A 19,877-nucleotide genomic window follows, 5' to 3' on the forward strand; every position below is an offset into this window, starting at 1 on the left:
ATAAAGCCTTCCTCAGTGATCAATGCAAAGAAATAGCAGAAAACAACAGAATAGGAAAGACTAGAGATCTCTTCAAGAAATTTCAAGGGAACATTTTATGCAAAGATGGGCACAACAAAGGACAGAAATGGTATGGACCCAACAGAAGCAGAAGATATTAAGAAGAGATGGCAAGAATACACAGAAGAATTGTACAAAAAAGATCTTCATGACCCAGATAATCACGATGGTGTGATCACTCACCCAGAAACAGACATCCTGGAATGCAAAGTCAAGTGGGCCTTAGGAAGCATCACTATGAACAAAGCTAGTAGAGGGGATGGAATTTCACTTGAGCTATTTCAAATGCTAAAAGGTGATGCTGTGAAAGTGCTGCACTCAATATGCCAGCAAATATGGAAAACTCAGCAGTGGCCACAGGACTAGAAAAGTCAGTCTTCATTCCAATCCCAAAGAAAGGCAATGCCAAAGAATGTTCAAACTACTACGCAATTGCACTCATCTCACACGCTAGTAAAATAATGATCAAAATTCTCCAAGCCAGGCTTCAGCAATACATGAACTGTCAACTTTGAGATGTTCAAGCTGGATTTAGAAAAGGTAGAGGAACCAGATATCAAATTGCCAACATCCACTGGATCATCAAAAAATCAAGAGTTCCAGAAAAACATTTTTTTCTGCTTTACTGACTATGCCAAAGCCTTTGACTGTGTGGATCACAACAAACTGTGGAAAACTGTTCAAGAGATGGGAATACTAGACCACTTTATCTGCCTCCTGAGAAATCTGTATGCAGGTCAGGAAGAAACAGAACTGGACATGGAACAACAGACTGGTTCCAAATAGGAAAAGTAGTAGTCAAGATTGTATATTGTCACCCTGCTTATTTAACTTCTATGCCGAGTATCTCATGAGAAATGCTGGGCTGGATGAAGCATAAGCTAGAATCAAGATTGCTGGGAGAAATATCAATAACTTCAGATATGCAGATGACACCACACTTATGGCAGAAAGCGAAGAAGAACTAAAGAGCCTCTTGATGAAAGTGAAAGAGGAGAGTGAAAAAGTTGGCTTAAAGCTCAACATTCAGAAAACTAAGATCATGGCATCCGGCCCCATCACTTCATGGCAAATAGATGGGGAAACAATGGGAACACTGACAGACTTTATTTTTTTGGACTCCAAAATCACTGCAGATGGTAACTGCAGCCATGAAATTAAAAGATGCCTGCTCCTTGGAAGAAAAGTTATGACCAAGTTAGACAACATATTAAAAAGCAGAGACATTACTTTCCGACAAATGTCCGTCTAGTCAAAGCTATGGTTCTTCCAGCAGTCATTACGGATGTGAGTGTTGGACCATAAAGAAAGCTGAGTGCTGAAGAATTGATGCTTTTGAACTGTGGTGTTGGAGAAGACTGTTGAGAATACCTTGGACTGCAAGTAGATTGAAATCAGTCAATCCTAAATGAAATCAGTCCTAATAGTCATTGGAAGGACTGATGCTGAAGCTGAAACTCCAATACTTTGGCCACCTGATGCAAAGAACGGACTCATCGGAAAAGATCCTGATGCTGGGCAAGGTTGAGGGCAGGAGGAGAAGGGGACGATAGAGAAGAGATGGTTGGATGGCATTACCAGCTAGATGAACTTGAGTTTGAATAAGCTCCAGAAGTTGATGATGGACAGGGAAGCCTGGCGCGCTCCAGTCCATGGGGTCCCAAAGAGTCGGACAGGACTGAGTCACTAAACTGAACTGACTGAACTGAATAGGTTAACTTTTAGAAATTAAAATCCCCTTTGATTACGTTTCTCCTAGTAATGCGCAAAGGCTGAATTTGCTCTCTTACACGTGCGTGGGTCACTTCTAAGTAAGGAGAATACATTTTGCTACTTACATCAGTTAGAGGTAAGAGAAAATATTGTCCAATTACTTCAGAGGTGTTTGCCAAAGTACATAAACTTTGAAATGTGTAAGGCAAACTGGAATAATATTTTATTATGTCTTTTTTAGCATGAGAGGAATTTTCCTTTTTAGCTGCTCTGAATTTTTAAAAATCATCTCAAGTATTTTAAGAGCAGGTTAGGTACCTTAGAAGTTTATTCAGTCTTAGAAATCCACATTAACACACAGTTCTCACTTTCTTGAGTTTGTCTACGTCCATTTCTGTAAGCCAAGTGTTTTCCAGACTAATAAAATTCATAATATTTAACAAAATCAAATACACTTATCTGACATGCAGAATCGGAAGGCTCAACCAACTCTCGCGCGATTTTAAGACGCTACCGCTCGACGTCACAGGTTGCCATAGCAGCCGTCCCCCGAGTGGAAAAGAGGGGTGGTGCAAGGGGCGGATCGCTGCTGCTGCTGCTGCGGAGGACCGCGGACGGTTTCCTCCTGCAGGTCTGACTTCTGCCAAAATGAGCGGCCTGGATGAGGGCGACAGCCTCCCTATCGCTAAAAGCTGCGGCCCCGCTACTCCCGACCATGCCCCGGGACATCCGGACCTCAAGCAGTGTCCGGGCGAGGAAACCGAGGCGACCTCGGTGATGGCGGACACAGGTGAGGGCGGCTTGGAGACTGCCGCAGAGGGAGGCGCAGCCCCGGACCCCGCGGGCTGTGGCCTTGCGCTCCGCATTCGAGTTGCTGGGAGTCGCGGCCGCGTAGCGACCAAAGCGGACCCGAAACAGGCTCCGGCTTCCACGGAGGGCCTGGAAGCAGCCTCTGCCTCCACCTCGGTGGGAGCCGACAATAGCCAGGAAAATGGCTGTCAGCGTAGAGAGCTGCGCAGCCCTGCAATCGAGAAGGCTCTAGAAGCCTGTGGCGCAGGGATCTTGGGGGCTCAGGTGTTGCCTAGAGCGAAGGCCAAGGAAGTGACGACGAAAAAGTGCGCTGTTTCTGCGGCAGGGGAAAAGGAGGGAGTAACAGAGGCGGTGGTGGAGGGAAAGAAGGTGATGCAGAAGGAAAAAAAGGTGGTAGGAGGCACGAAAGAGGAGGCGCGGGCCAGAGCCCCGAAGATCAATAACTGCATGGATTCGCTGGAGGCCATCGATCAGGAACTGTCAAATGTAAATGCCCAGGCTGACAGAGCTTTCCTTCAGCTGGAGCGCAAGTTTGGCCGTATGCGGAGGCTCCATATGCAGCGCAGAAGTTTCATTATCCAGAATATCCCAGGTTTCTGGGTCACTGCCTTTCGCAACCACCCGCAGCTGTCACCTATGATCAGTGGCCAAGATGAAGACATGATGAGGTACATGATCAATTTGGAAGTGGAGGAGCTTAAACACCCCAGAGCAGGCTGCAAATTCAAGTTCATCTTTCAGAGCAACCCCTACTTCCGAAACGAGGGGCTTGTCAAGGAGTATGAGCGCAGATCCTCTGGCCGGGTGGTGTCTCTTTCCACTCCAATCCGCTGGCACAGGGGCCAAGACCCCCAGTCCCATATCCACAGGAACCGGGAAGGCAACACTATTCCCAGTTTCTTCAATTGGTTCTCAGACCACAGCCTCTTAGAATTCGACAGGATTGCCGAGATTATCAAAGCAGAACTGTGGCCCAATCCCCTCCAATACTACCTGATGGGTGATGGGCCCCGCAGAGGATTTCGAGACCCAGCAAGGCAGCCAGTGGAGAGCTCCAGGACCTTCAGGTTCCAGTCCGGCTAACTCCTGCCCTGTGTGAGAAGCTCCTGCACAAGTTCCCCTACCACCCACCTCCTCTCAGACCCGTGCATAGCCAACAGCATGCTGTCTTCTCTGTACTTTCTCTGCACACTGGATTATTTTGTCCTTTGATCCTTCTAAATTCTCAAAAGTCGATGGCAAGATAGTTGCTTATATGCCAATGCTCTCCTTCCTCTGGGCCTTCCCGCTCTTCTGCATCCTGTTCCACTGTTCCAAGTGCATGGCCTTCTACTGCTTCTATGCCAAACACATAATACTGTAGATACCCACTGCCTTCTTTTGCATGCTCTGGGCCCTGACTGACTATAGCCTGCTCCCAGTTTTTAAAGTGGTTATGTACCACGAAAAAGCTTGATATACTTTTGCAGCTACTTAGCTGGGCTTCATACTGTGTGCTGACTGTCCTCCTGATACCCGTGTACTCTGTGGCCAAATCTTTGAGTTTCACTGCTGCAAGATGAAGCTGATAGAGATGATGCCAGCCATCACCTAAACTGAACATTCCAGGCTACCAGTAACTGGTTTTCAACTGTCTTCCTGGGTCCATGCCATCTACCCTTCCGGTTATTTTGCAGAATAAGCAGCTGACTGGTGGGTGGTTACTAGGCATGGATGAGGTAACAGATAAGAAGTGTTCTGTGTTATGTTGGTCTTATGCCTTTGGTCACTACATTGTGACCAGGTGGTGGTGAGTATGAAGCCCTGTGATACGGCCCAGCCAAACCTGCTCTCAGCCTTCTGGATGAGATTTGCACAGGCACCATTCCCTGCCTCTTTAGGAACTATCTGGAGACTTAAGCTCCTGGGTAGCACACAGGAACCATCCCCCGCCCGACCCTCATCCCCCCAGCCCCCCCTGCTTGCCAAGTGGTTACCTGGGAAACTGCTTGACTTCAGGCAGGTTGGGCAGTCATAATATCACAGTGCCTAAAGCAAAGCTGGTGGGAGGTCCTTTCCAGCAGTTAACCTTTTTGAGTTCTAGCCAACAAACCACCATTAATCTAGGTGTCCCCCTTCTGCACCCATTCTAAACATGACAAAGTTGCCAGAATGGGGGCACCAAGGAAGAGGTATTTATGGTCTGTGGGGCCTGTTATGTATCTGTCTCTCTCTCAGTTTCCTGCTTTCTTCCTTTACCTCTTCCTCCTTCTCATAAACAGTTACAGCTGAGAAAACAAAACTGGCAAAGCACGCTTTTTGTTTACTTTGTTTTCCCTTTGATTGTGTCCAGGAGAAAGATACTGTGCATTGGACTCCAGCTGTCTTACTGCCCTCATGTGCCCACCCCACTTCCTTTAGTAAAGTCTAAACATTTCAAAGGGAACCCTGTAGGGTGCATTGCCTGTTTATGGATATTGTTCTTTGGGGCCGGCCCACTTTGACAGCTCTGTACTCTTCCTTATCCATTTACCAAAACGTTCTGTTTGTTTTCTTGAGCCTTAGCTTGAGAAGCTGAGGGGAGATCACAGAAGGGCTTCAAGAAAGACCCAGAGCAGGCTGTGATCCAAGGTAATAAAAACTTAGTTTCACTCCACCTTTCTAAGCTTGGAAATTTTTTGAGGGGCCTTGTGCCACTTAGAAATAACTAAGGCAGCATTTTGAGGGTCACTCCTGTCCCCTGTACTGTTTTTTTCCCTGACTTCCCCTAGGCCTGCATCCTACCACCCCAGCCTTCTTGGCTGTCAGTCCACAGCTTCTGCATTTCCTTTCCTGCTTCTGACCTAGTAAATGAGGGAACAGGCTGCAGTCTCTTTGTGGGATCTGCCGAGACTCCCTCATCGGGGGTAAGGGTGTGTGTGAAGTCTGCCCCATAGGATGTCTGTACAGAGCCGTGGGGAGGGTGTCCTAGGCTGTAGAAACTGAAAGCCCAGGAAACCAAATGAGCTTGCTGTGGATTGGGCTTGGGAAGGCAAACAGGATAGACTAGAACCCTGCAGGGTCAGCAGTAAAAGGAGAGGCACCTGTGGTTTTTCCCAGGAGAGGTGAGAGAATGAAAGCGTTTGATGCTTTAAGATGCTTGCAGATGTTAGGTTTTCTCTCCAATTTTTCCTGACTCCTTGAATTTACCAGTAGATTTTTGTACTCAAGTCTGAATGTTTTGTATTCTAGCATATGTGGACAATTAATGGTATATGCTCCTTATTTCACTGTGTTTGAGTAAAGTCCTGTTAATTCTTTTCTCCATATTTGCTTGCTGGCAAAGTTGACATTTACAGCCTGCTGTTTGCTTGTAATTGTGTACAAAAATATCAAGCTTGTTTCTTGTGCAGTATGAAAACTTCTGTGACTACTCACAAATATATCAGCTTGTTCTGGTCTCTCTTCTTATATAGCTCTATTCTTAGAAATATAATTTGAATGTGATCTTTGAAATTGTGCAAATTGTTGCTGTCTTGTGAAAGTATTCTCAAACAGAAAAACAGCTTGGTCGTCTTGGTATTTCTTGGTCTAGTAATAACTGTTGTACTTGACATCTTATGTTCCTAACTTGTAGAATTGTTCTGTCAAACTAAACAAAGATAGTACTTTAGTCTTCTGTGTGTTAAGAAGGAAAAATGTTATTCTGCTGTGTTTCTTGTTTTCACCAAAAATAAAAATAAAGATCTGTTTTGTCTAGGCTAATTAATGGTTGGAAAATCATTAGTTATCAAGTTGTTACAGTATCGTGTTGAACCTTTAAAAAAGGCAATAGTGCACCTTCCAAGAATTTTTGCTTGGAAAATGGTAGATAAGAAGCCCAAGTGCTTATTCATAAATGTATTTCTTATACAGTCAGTATAGTTTTTGGTGGTAATTGAACCACTGTGTATTGATTTTTGTCACTTACCTAAAATCCTGTTTTCAGTGGAAAACTGTTTTCTATGCACAGTCTTTTTTTTTTTACTTACGTTTATGTTAACTATGTCTCATCTTTGGCTCATTCTTGATGAGCTCAAGATAGACTTTTGGAAGAATTAATCATTGGATATTCTCTAAGTACTACTTAAGTTCTTTTCCTACAATAGTGTGGTGCACTAAAAAAGAAAGAAAAAGAAAATGACTAAAATATAATGTCTAGAGGCAAATGATACCAGACATCACAGTGTCAGTTACCAATGTTTTGCCTTTCAGCATCTATTACATGAAGGTTTGGGAGATAGATACTTATGCATTCTCTGAAGCAGAGAGAGCAACGAATACTACAAGGTCTGCGTAAATGAATCGCTGAATATTTTTAGCCGTCTAAACAAAATTTTTACATAAATGGCCCCAAATTACTGATTTGAATTAGAGATTGTTGATTAAACCTACAGGTAAATCAGACTGGCTGACTCTTGATGCAATTCTTATTTGCAAGCTCTATTTGCTGAAGTGTAATTTTTCTAGACCTGGAGAACTTTTAAGTATTAGCAAAGTTTTCCTTTATAAGTTTTATACTCAACTTCTCCATACTATGTTCATTTTACCTTTTCAATTCAGTGATAAATTTCTGCATTGTCAGCCATCTGTTTCAAGCATTATCTTTTTATTCTATTCTGGATATAATCAGAAAATGTCATTTTTGTTGGTTTATTATTAGCTTCAGTCTAACCAAGAGTATTCGTTTTTCTAGTAGGCTGGTGCTACTCATTTGTCACAGATTAACATGGTTTCTGTTCTTTTTAGTCGAATAAAATTAGACTCAGCATTTTCTTGGATTCACTTTCTACATAATTAGTTAACTCAAATAACCCTGCTCCATTTCTTTGCATTGGCTTTTTGTTTTTATTCCTCTGTTCTGGACTCTTAGATCTCCAAACCAGTTAAGATTTTCTCTCATCCTTTTCTCCGAGGAAGCATGACCATTGTGGTCTGCTCTGGCCACATTACCCTTTGAGTACTTCATAATTTTCTTGGTCCCTATATTAGCAGAATATTATTGGGTATCCTTTTCTATTTTTCAGGATATTTAGCTTAGGCCAGATACCCACAGTTTTGTCTGACCTTCCTTATTCAGGCCGGCTCCTCTTCCACATCACTCCAGCTACTGCTTTTGCTTCTGCTTTACACAGCTGACTCATGTTTCCTTACATCAATTGTTTTCATCATTAAAAACAATCCCCCCAAAATCACCAGTATTCCTAATTATTGAGTTCCTTGGTCTCACAGAGTTACAATTTAAACCTTCAATATCTGATTTTGCATCAGATAGACATTCCTTGGTTTGACAGTCCAGAGATCTAACAGCAGGAACTTACATGTGTGTTCTTAGGTTACTGTCATAATTCTGAAAGTTTTACTATTCCCTTTTAAGTAGTTGAGAAAACAGCTCAGAAAATGGAAATAAATTGCCTAAGATGCAAATCACAAACTTAAATTGTTTGATTTCAAGCTAGGGTGCCTTCCATTATATCACAGACATCTGTATTAAATTCAGCATAAACAAAACAAAAAACCTATTATGTGAATATTAAATTGAAGGTTATTCTTAACCCATTCATGATGGTCTTTGAAGACATTTTATTGCTTAGTTTAAGATTCCTAGGTTAGATTTAAACACTTCTGAACTTACATATGTAATCATGATGTTTGGTGCATAAGTGAAGTTAACAGTTCACTTCATCAAAGGGAATAAGTACAAAAGGACTTTATTATAACAAATTTTAAAAATTGTGTATTGTATTTAATTTCTGCTGTATAGCAATGTGATTCAGTTATATATATATACACATCCTTTTTTTATATTCTTTCCATTATGGTTTATCACAAGATATTGACTATAGTTCCTTGTGCTGAATAGTAGGACTTTGTTGCTAATTCATTCTATGTATAATAATTTCCAACCCCAACTCCCACTGTATCCCTCTAACACATCCCCATCTCTTGGCAATTGCAGTTCTGTTTTCTGTTTGTGGGTTTTGTAGATGTTCATTTCTGTCATATTTTAGATTCCACATATGTGATATCATATGATAGTTTTCTGATTTACTTCATTTAGGATGATAATCTGTTTGCATCCGTGTTGATGCAAATGGTATTTTTTTTTATGACTGTAAGTATCCCATTGTGTGTATATATACACACCCTATCTTTATTCTTTCATCCGTTGATGGGTGCTTAGGTTATTTTCATGTCTTGGATATTGTAAATAGTGTTGCTGTGAACACGGGTATGTGTATCTTTTTGAATTACAGTTTTGTCCAGATATATGCCTAGGAGTGGGATTGCTGTATCATATGGCAATTCTGTTTTTAGTTTTTTTTGAGGAACCTCCATACTGTTTTCTGTACTGGCTGCACCAACTTAGATTCCTGCCAAGTGTCAGAGGGTTCCCTTTTCTTTACACTCTCCAGCATTTGTTTGTAGATTTTAATGACGGCCATTCCTACCAATGTGAGGTAATAATTCATTGCCGTTTTGATTTGCATTTTTCGAATTACCAATGTTGAGCATTTTTTCATGTGCCTATTGGTCATCTGTATTTCTTTGGGAAAACGTCTATTTAGTTCTGCCTATTTTTCGATTGGGTGGGGTTTTTGTTGTTGGAGCTGTTTGTGTATTATGGAAAGTAAGTCCTCGTCAGTCTCATCATTCGCAAATATTTTTTCCTATTCCATAGAATTGTGTTTTTGTTTTGCTTATGATTTCCTTTGCTGTGCAAAAGCTTGTATGATTAGGTCCCATTGCCTTAGAATGACCCAAGAAAAACTTGGTATGATTTATGTCAGAATGTTTTGCTTGTATTCTTTTAGTTTTATTGTCATATGTTGTTTGTGTCTGGTGTGAAGAGGGTGTGTTCTAACTTCATTGATTGCATGTGGCTATCTAACTTTTCCCATCAACCCTTGCCGAAGAGACTGTTTTTTTGCCCGTTGTGTATTTCTGCCTCCTTTGTCAAAGGAGGCAGTAATTTATTTATTTATTGACCTTAGGTATGTAGGTTTCTGGGCTGTCTATATTCTGTTCCACTGCTCCATGTGTGTGCCACAAAGCTACTGTAATCAAAACAACAATATAAATAGTATGATAGCATGCTGTTTTGATTACAGAAGCTTTGTAGTATTGTCTGACATCTGGGAGGCTTATGCCTCCTGCTTTGTTCTTTTTATCCAGGATTGCTTTGGCACTCTGGGTCTTTTACGGTTCCATATAAAATTTAGGGTTATTCTAGTTCTCTGGAAAGTGTCATGGGTAATTTACAGGGATCACATTAAATCTGTAGATTGCTTTGGGTAGTATGACCCTTTTAACAATATTCTTTCAACCCAAGAGCATGGGATGTATTTCCATTTCTGTGAATTGTCAGTTTTCTTAATGTTTTATAACTCTCAGCTTTTATCTTTCAACTTGTCAGATTTATTCATAGGTTTTTGCTTTTTTGATGTGATTGGGATTGTTTACATTCCCTTTGTTAGTGTAAAGAAATGCAACCAATTTCTATATGTTAACCTTGTAGCTTGATACTTTGCTCCTGTAGTTTTTGTGTGGAGTCTTTAGGGTTTCCAGTATGTAGTAGTCCAATATATAGAACTCTAGTAATGCAATCATCTGTATGTAATGAGTTTTACTTCTTCCCTACCAATTTGAAAACATTTTCTTGTCTGATTACTGTTCCTAGGACTTCGAATACCATGTTGAATAGAAATGGTGAGTGGACATCCTTGCCTGATTCCAGATTTTAGTGGGAAAGCTTTTGGTTTTTCACATATTGGTTTTGAGTTTGTGATAAGTAGCTTTTATTATGTTGAGATATGTCCCCTCTATATCCACTTTATTAAAGAATTTTGATCATAAGTGGATGCTGAATTTTATCAAACGCTTTTTCATCTGTTAAGATGATCATGTGGTTTTTGTCTTTTGTTGATGTGGTATATCATATTGATTGTTTTACATATGTTGAACCATCCTTGTGACCCTAGGATGAATCCAACTTGGCCGAAGCACATGATCTTTTTTCTGTTGTTGGATTCAGTTTGCTAATATTTTGTTGAGAATTTTTGCATCTATATTTATCAAAGATATTGTCTTGTAATTTTCATTTTTGGTATTGTCTTTGTCTGTTTTTGGTATTGGGTGATGGTGGCTTCATAGGCCTGTGTGCTAATATTAAACTTAAGTCCTCTGTCCATTTACACAATTTTCTTGCTTTTTTACTTCATGTAACTTTATTAACAAATATATAGCTTTTCTTCTCTAATATCTTCTTTAAAAATTTTGATGATTATTTTTCTGGCACTTTTTAGAAACAAGTAATAATTTTAAAAGTTTAATTACAATTCAACAGAAGATCATTCATTAGAAGCACTGACTGCTCTGCTAGTAAAGTGGGAGAAAACTTGGATATAAACTTTAATTTTCTCTTTTGACAAGATGGAAAGAACTGAAAGGTGGTAACGTGTTCAGATTTCTTAGGTAGGTACTGGTAAGAGGAGCACCAGAACTTCTGACTTGAATGAATTTCTTCTGATCCTCAGTGGCTAAAAGAAGGAAATTAACTTATTTGGAGGTTCTCATTTTTCCTATTAACAACAGAAGTTTAGAATTATTTAAAGATTATTCTTTGCTATTGACAAAATAAACATGCATAAGGAAAAATAGCTTTATTTTTAAAAGAAATCAAAGGTCTACATGAAAGTATACAGGAAAACAGCATCCTTCACTTGAGCCCTAAGCTTGATTGTGCATGCTCTTTATTACATTCCAATGAGATTTTGGAAATCAATTTCAAAGACATTAACATTTATTAACAGATATTGAAGAAAGCTACTGACTTTGAGAGAAAAAAATTCAGTAACTGTTTACCTACCCTGAGATACTCAATCCCACAATATATTTGGGATTATTTGAGCATTTAAAAATTTAACAAAATACTTATCTTTTCATTGCATCTATCAACATGTTAAACTCTTGGCTACAAACGAAGTAGAATGATGGTGACCAGTGTTTTCTGGTTCTGTCCATGATGGACAGAGTGAAATTACAGCATAAAGAGTAGCCAGGAATTTATACTGTAAACATTATCTGGGTCCAAACATCTTGCAACAAACCACTACTAATATGACTACACGTAGCACATAGAACATGATAATCCTGGACTGCAGTACATCTATAAAACCTTTTAAAAATAATTCTTTTCAACCTCTTTTTTCATTATCACTGCCCCCTTGCCCTAGAAGAAAAAATATATTTAATTAATAAATTTAGCTTTAAATTACATTTCTCCCTAATGAGAGAAATACTACGGAATAAGATTTTATTGAGTAGAGATATGGAGAACCATAATCTACTGCGTTAAGATTTTTTTACACCAAGAATCAACTTCTGCCCCACTGAGAATACATGACAAAGTGAAGGAAAAATGAAGAGACACTAGGGAGGAAAATGAAGAAAACATTAGGGAGGGGAAAAAACCCTAATGATTAACACTGGAGGCTGAAAGAGTTGGCTTCTTCTATCATCCAGGTCCCATCATGGCTGCGAGGTCTCAAAAGACATCATGTCTATCTCCTTGTTCTGGAAATTAGGAAAATAGTATAAAATCTGATAGTTTGGAATAAAATTTAATCTTATTAGACGTGATGTTTTTGACTATAAATTGAAACAACAGGCGCAGATCAGTTATTCTCAATCTTGGCTGCGTTTTCCTGGGACATATTAAAGATGTCAATGTTCATCTGTATCCCCAGACCAATTAAACCAATATCTGGAGGTTATAGTCTAGCCAGTGGTTCTTAAACTTCAGTGTGAGTCATACTATAAACACAGATTGCTGGGTCACAGTCCCAGATTTTCTGATTCTGAAGGTCTGGGATGGGGTGTGCAAATTTACATTTCTATCAAGTTTGCATGTGCTGCTATGCTAGTGGTCTGGGGACCACACTTTGAGGGCCACTGGTCTAGGTAAATGTGTAAATATGCATGTGTATATTTATGTATGTATGTATATGTGTACATATAGCCCCAGGTAATTCTAATTTCAGAACTATTAGTATAGAAAATATTAATAAGATTCTTTTCAACTCTTAAGATACTGAGATTTTAACATAATGAATGTTGTTGGGTATCAAGACAATCTCTATAGAAAGGAGACCTATGGAAAACATACCAATTTCTTGTTCATGTTTCATTAATAATTTTGTTTCTATAAAGCATTTTACAGTAGTTTTTGAAAATTAACATTTTTACAGTAAATTTGCTGCATTTGTGGTTTTTCACTTCATTTTTTGGTAAAGACAGTTTATTTGGCTGTCAGTTTTCCAGCATTTGATAAGATCAATGGAGGGTTTGGATAATAGCCTGCTGTTTTTGAGTTATTTGAAGAGAACCGTGTAAATTTGTAGTCCAGCGGTAATTCTGGGGGGAAAAAAAAAAAGATTATTCTGCAGATCTCAGAAGGCCTTTTATAAATATAAACAAATCAATATTTGATAGTTATTTATAATAAAACATTTTTTAGAGTTTCAGAATTTTAATATTTCTTTTGTCACCAGGATAGGTTGCACCTGGAATGAACAGTGTAGATGTTTTTTCCTATACAATGTACAGTAATATTTGTGTCAAATTACATTTAGAGATATTGCAAATTATATTCAGAGCTCTAACTAGTGAATAAACTCTTTTATTGACTCTCGACACAAAAGTAAACACATAAAGTAGGAACACTCCTCTTCTTTGCTTTTTAAATTTAAATATCTCTAAGGTTTTATCCAGAAACTTGTGTAACTGGTAAATGAGAACTAATAATCTTCATGCATGTGTGCCTGCTAAGTTGCTTTAGTCATGTCTGACTCTTTGTGACCCTATGGACCCTGGAGCCTGCCAGACTCCTCAGTCCACAGGATTCTCCAGGCAAGAATACTGAAATGGGTTGCCAAGCTCTCCTCCAGGGAATCTTCCCAACCCAGGGATCAAACCTGCGTCTCTTATGTCTCCTGCATTGGCAGGCAGGTTTTTTATCACTAGCTCCACTTGCGACGGCAATAATCTTCACAGCCCTGAACAGTAAGAAAGTTATGAACAATAATCTTTGAATGCTTAGCTAAATAATTCCAGTATGCACAATATGGCAACTTTTCCATATGATAAGCATCGCACACACACACAGCCACAAGAGGACTGGGTGGAGAGAACATAAAATTCGTACTTTCTCGATTGTGGGACATTGTGACATTTTCATATAAATATCTCAAAAGCTAGCCTTCAGATATATTCTTCCTAAGTTTCTTCAAAGAACCACTACCAGAAATATTACAAGTGAAACATTAAGACCTATGTCATGTAATGATATTCATTCCACATGTAGATACTGGTTAGTAATCCTTATTTCACAAATTTTACAGGTAAAACATCATTTGGTATTACTGAGAGTTCTGAAAATGATACTAAAATAAAAATTATATTTTAAATGCCAGTGAGAATCATTAAGACCCAAACAGTTAATCCTTAAGAGGAAAACACTACTGCTGAAAATTGCGAAGGAGGAACACTGCCTTTCTGAGGTCAGAGAAAACTAAGACTAGTACGAACAGAAAAACATTCAATATTTTTCAGTGTTAGTGAATTTCACTGGTCTTCACGGCTTCAAGTTATCTGGAGCATATTTTCAGCCATTTAAAAAGGCTCATTATAAAGCACTGGAAATAAAACTTATAAAACTGAGTTTCAAAAATAGTTCACCTGAGGTTCTGGATTTCCTGTAAGCCACCAAAATGACACAGGCCAAGAGCTGACCCAACTACCTTTTCTCTGTCTTTCCTATACACTTCCTAAGGTAAAGGTAGCTATTATTAAAAGGTTAAAATGATTATATTATCAAAACTCTTGTAAAGCAAACATTGCAGTAATATATATTGCAAGTTTTTATAACATCTATAAAAATTGCTTCTAAGAAAATTCTGAAAGAGATGGGAATACCAGACCACCTGATCTGCCTCTTGAGAAACCTGTATGCAGGTCAGGAAGCAACAGGACATGGAACAACAGACTGGTTCCAAATAGGAAAAGGAGTACGTCAAGGCTGTATATTGTCACCCTGCTTATTTAACTTATATGTAGAGTACATCATGAGAAACGCTGGGCTGGAGGAAGCACAAGCTGGAATCAAGATTGCTGGGAGAAATATCAATAACCTCAGATATGCAGATGACACCACCTTTATGGCAGAAAGTGAAGAGGAACTAAAGAGACTCTTGATGAAAGTTAAACAGTGAAAAAGTTGGTGTAAGCTCAACATTCAGAAAAGTAAGATCATGGCATCCGGTCCCATCACTTCATGACAAATAGATGGGGAAACAGTAGCTGACTTATTTTTGGGGGCTCCAAAATCACTGCAGATGGTGACTGCAGCCATGAAATTAAAAGCCGCTTACTCCTTGGAAGGAAAGTTATGACCAACCTAGATAGCATATTAAAAAGAGGAGACATTACTTTGTCAACAAAGGTCCGTCTAGTCAAGGCTATGGTTTTTCCAGTGGTCATGTATGGATGTGAGATTTGGACTGTGAAGAAAGCTGATCGCTGAAGAATTGATGCTTTTGAACTGTGGTGTTGGAGAAGACTCTTGAGAGCCCCTTGGACTGCAAGAAGATCCAACCAGTCCATCCTAAAGGATGATCAGTCCTGGGTGTTCATTGGAAAGACTGATGTTGAAGCTGAAATTCCAATACTTTGGCCACCTGATGCGAAGAGCTTACTCATTGGAAAAGACCCTGATGCTGGGAAAGATTGAGGGCGTGAGGAGAAGGGGACGACAGAGGATGAGATAGTTGGGTGGCATCACCGACTTGATGGACATGGGTTTGGGCGGACTCTGGGAGTTGTGATGGACAGGGAGGCCTGGCGTGCTGTGGTTCATGGGGTTGCAAAGAGTCAGACACGACTGAGCGACTGAACTGACTGAAGCATTTAAATGTCAATGAGAGAATCACATCTAACAGAAGATGGACGAATAATGAAACTTTCCCTGGTGACTCAGATGGTAAAAAGTTCGCCTGCGATGAAAGAAACCTTGGTTTGATCCCTGGGTCAGGAAGATCTCCTGGAGAAGGGAATGGCTACTCACTCCGGTGTTTTTGCCTGGAGAATCCCATGGACGGAGAAGCCTGCTGGGCTACAATCCATGGGGTCGCAAAGAGTCAGACATGACTAAGCATGCAAAGAAACATTACATGAATTCAGGAAGATTTCAAGCGACAATGGGGAGTATCAGGTTTTTCCTTCCCTATCTCCTTTAAAACAGAAATTTTATTCTGTCTTCCAGGGAGCACAGGAAGCAGAAAGTCTACTAAGGTTAAGAAACTGGGTATGGAATAGCCAAACTGAGGTCAGATGACTGTTCTGTTAAAAACAATGATGTCCAGACTGGGGATTCACCAAGAGGGAGATATTTGCGTCTGTCTTAGAAAAATCACTGTTGGGTGCTGTTTGGAAGAAAAGAGAATGGTAGACAAAGAACCAAATTCTCACAGTAATTTTCTATTAAACTGTGTACTGAATATATTATAATATCAACCACATTATCTAATAATTACATGAACTGAACCAAAATGAATATTCTTAAACAGTAAGTTCAGTGTAAAATAATAAAACACAGAAATATAACAACTCTTGTGACTTTTTTTTTTTAAGATATTGCTAGGATAACATTTATATAAAGATTTTAAAAGCCATGACCATCATACTGTTTTTCTTTCAGCCATTTTTCTTACTTGGAGGTAGATTACACAGTACTATCCAAATTTACTGAATATGTTACTGAAATAATTTCAAGTTCTGTGTGAGAGGATTTCCTTATGAGAATGTGACAATAAGCACTGAGTGCTAAGTTAAAGAGAAACTAATACTTTGCTTTTTGAGGAAATGTCTTAGACATCAAGATCAATACTGAATAAAATATACCAACTCTCATTCTTTATCCACAAAAAAGTCTACTTGTTTAGCTTTGACTACTGGTGAGTCCAACTAAGTATTTTCTCCTAAGAAAAGTTAGAAGATGAAGGCTCTGCCAAGTTCTTTTTCAGGGTGCTGAGGAAGAAAACTTTGGGAAAATGAAAATGGGAGACACACTGATGTTATTATTGCTTCTTTAAGGAGAAGTGATTACACCAGAAGATAGGGGATTATTTTCCCATTTTTTTTTGAGAACTATTTAAATCCCAGAATAATGGACAGTCACTTTTCTTTGAGTCTCTTACTGTTTCACAACCATATCCCACTGAACAGTTTCTGGAATAATTCAAGTACTTTAGAATAATTCATTGACTTCAATTATCACAAAATCCTACTCTCACTGTAAATCTGAGTACCTTTGAAGGGAAAAAAGAGTGAAATATAAAAACTGAAAATGACAGTGTAATTCTGGGCCAGTCCCTTCCTTCATGTTACAAGGTCCATTTCTTCAATAAGAAAATTGTATGTATATACATGTATTGAAACATGTATATTACCATATGTGAAACGAATCGCCAGTCTAAGTTCGATGCATGATACAGGATGCTCGGGGCTGGTGCACTGGGATGAACCAGAGGGATGGGATGGGGAGGGAGGTGGGAGGGGGGTTCAAGATGGGGAACATACGTACACCCGGGGAAGATTCATGTCAATGTATGGCAAAACCAATACAATAATGTAAAGTAATTAGCCTCCAATTAAAATAAATAAATTAAAAAAAAAAAGAAAATTGGATGTAAAAGAAAGAAACATATTCTTTAATTTTACGTGTGTAAGCATGGAACAAAATGAAAAAAAAAAAACCTTTGGAACTAGTGAAAATGAGTATTTCAGCAAGTAAGATATATTGACATACTGGATTTGGATACTGACGTAGAAGATGGACCTTTTGGAAGGCCACACATCTTAGTCATCATTATCATCCCACCAGTAAATATCAGATAAATATCTTGCTTTACTTTCTCTGACATCTGTCCTGTGAGGGTGGTATATACCCAGTTTAAGGAAGAAGAATCTGAGGTTCAAGGAAAACCACATCTGAACTGGAGCTGATCCCAACTAGAAGAGCTTGATAAAATAAAAGCATCAGAGTGAAGTCACTGGAGAACTGAAGAGACCATTAAGACCCAAGGACACACAATTCCTGGAAAGCAACAGGCAGCAGTGAAGCGAGTCAACATTCTGCCACAGCTTTTCCTTTCAGGCACGTGAATTCTGGGTGGAGGCACGGCAGGGGCAGTTACCAGCAGCAGGAAAACCAGAAGAGACTTTGGCAGTCTTGAGCTACAGAGACAAAAAATTGAGGGGCTGGAGCCTGATATAGAGGAAGGTGTGGAGAACTGAACTGTGGGCTCAAGCTGTTTGCCAAACTCTGCAAGGAAACTTTAGGAAACAAAGAAGCAAGCAGAAACATACCCCTCGGTAAAGCAGAGTGGATTTTTCAGCAGTTTCTTGCTACTGAGAAAACAGGGAGGGATTAAGTTCTGACCTGAGAGAAGAGAGGGTGAATTTATTATTATGAAGAGAGGATGAAATTATTATGAAGTGATGCTCTTTCATGTTAATAATGGATTTTTTTCCCTTCACATTAACAGAGCTAACTCTTAATTTTCTTTTGGTTACCATTAACCTGTACTGGAGAAGGGGGTGGCAGAGGACGAGATGGTTAGATGGCAACACCCACTCAATGGACACGAATCTGAGCAAACTCCAAGAAACAGCATGAGAGAGGGAAGTCTGGCATGCTGCAGTCTATGAGGTCGCAAAGAGACACATCTCAGTGAGTGAACGACAATAAACATGGTATTGTCTCTTTCCATCTTTTGATATTCAAACTTTCTGCATCTTTTTCTCCCTATTTTTTTTTTTTTGGAGTTTTAAAATTATTTTACATAAGTAGATTGGTATGTGTATCATTATAATTCTTTTCATAGTTATTAATATCTTATTAGAGATTATGATATGCATTTTTGGTTTAATAGCTCTCATCCTTTGCCATATATGTTAGAACACTTTAACTCCAGCCAATCTACTATGAAATTTATATGCCCTTGGTGTTATGTCTTAAAATTCTTTCCTTATTCAAACCTCATAGGATTAAAAAAAATTGTTTCTAACTGTAAATAGTCACATATTTACAGTTGCAATTTATTCACATATCCTTTTGTTGCTGTATATTAATTTATTCTTGTGTTTCCAGTCTTCCAAGAGGGATCAGTTTTACTTTTGCATGAGCAACAATACCCTTTAGTGTCTTCCATAGTGCAGGTCTTCTGGAGATACACTTTCTCCATTTCTGTCTGAAAGTGAAGTCGCTCAGTCTTGTCCGACTCTTTGCGACCCCATGGACTACAGCCTATCAGGCTCCTCAGTCCATGGACTTTTCCAGGCAAGAGTACTGGAGTGGGTTGCCATTCCCTTCTCCGTGGGATCTTCCTGACCCAGGGATCAAACCTGGGTCTCCTGCCTTGCAGGCAGATGCTTTACCGTCTGAGCCACCAGGGAAGCTCCATTTCTGTCTGTACTTTTTTTTTAAATCACTTAATGATATTTTTACTGGGTATGGAATTCTGTCAAGGGTGACAATCATTTTCTTCCAGCAATTTAAAGATATCATTCTACTGTCTTTCAGCTTTTGCTATTGACTCTTTTGTTGAAGTACTCCTTTGAAATCAATTTGTTTATTCTCTGACTGCTTTTAGTATTTCGCTTCCCTGGTGGCTCAGAGGTTAAAGCGTCTGCCTCCAATGCGGGAGACCTGGGTTCGATCCCTGGGTCGGGAAGATCCCCTGGAGAAGGAAACGGTAACCCACTCCAGTATTCTTGCCTGGAGAATCCCATGGACGGAGAAGCCTGGTAGGCTACAGTCCATGGGGTCGCAAAGAGTCGGACACGACTGAGCGACGGAACGGAACGGAATTATTTGGTGTTTAGCAGTTAACTTTGGGATTTCCTTTTATGTATTGTGTTTCAGTCCTTTGGGCTTCTTAAACCTTTGGCTTATTTTTTTTCATCATTTTTGGAAAGTCTATAGCTACTGCTTTTGGCTTATTCTCTCATCGCCTAAGATTCTAATGACAGGAATCTTACTGCTCATTCTATCTCCTGTGTCTCATAGTCCCTCTGCTTGTATCTCCCATGCTTTTTCCTCTTCAGGGTTTATTCTGGGTATTTTTTTGGGGGGGGCTGATTTTCCAAGATACCAGTGCACTTTTCCTGTGGCTACTCTTCTGTTACACCCATTCATTCAGTTCTTAATTTTGACTTTTTAATAAGAATTTCCATTT

General features: G+C 39.4%; 2 protein-coding genes across 4 annotated transcripts in view; one reads left to right on the top strand and one right to left on the bottom strand.

The window, feature by feature from the left end:
• Positions 1-2,319: 2,319 nt before the first annotated feature.
• Positions 2,320-7,353, top strand: TSPYL4 (TSPY like 4). The gene has a single exon (XM_055433373.2). The coding sequence runs from the start codon at positions 2,422-2,424 to the stop codon at positions 3,664-3,666; it is 1,245 nt and encodes a 414-aa protein (XP_055289348.2). The 5' UTR covers positions 2,320-2,421; the 3' UTR covers positions 3,667-7,353.
• Positions 7,354-11,228: 3,875 nt separating this feature from the next.
• Positions 11,229-19,877, bottom strand: part of NT5DC1 (5'-nucleotidase domain containing 1) — a 145,911-nt gene continuing 137,262 nt past the window's right edge. For all 3 annotated transcript variants that reach the window (XM_055433372.2, XM_088840603.1, XM_055433371.2), the window contains exon 12: positions 11,229-12,996. In XM_055433372.2, coding sequence (XP_055289347.2) covers positions 12,881-12,996 — 116 coding nt within the window. In that variant the 3' untranslated portion in view covers positions 11,229-12,880. The remainder of the gene's footprint in view (positions 12,997-19,877) is intronic.

The sequence above is a fragment of the Moschus berezovskii genome, chromosome 10, assembly GCF_049115385.1.
Source record: "Moschus berezovskii isolate FMDL1 chromosome 10, NW_MosBer_1.0, whole genome shotgun sequence".
Classification (NCBI taxonomy): domain Eukaryota; kingdom Metazoa; phylum Chordata; class Mammalia; order Artiodactyla; family Moschidae; genus Moschus; species Moschus berezovskii.

Coding starts and splice junctions, on each gene's coding strand:
- TSPYL4 (XM_055433373.2), top strand. CDS start 2,422: ATGAGCGGCCTGGATGAGGGCGACAGCCTCCCTATCGCTAAAAGCTGC.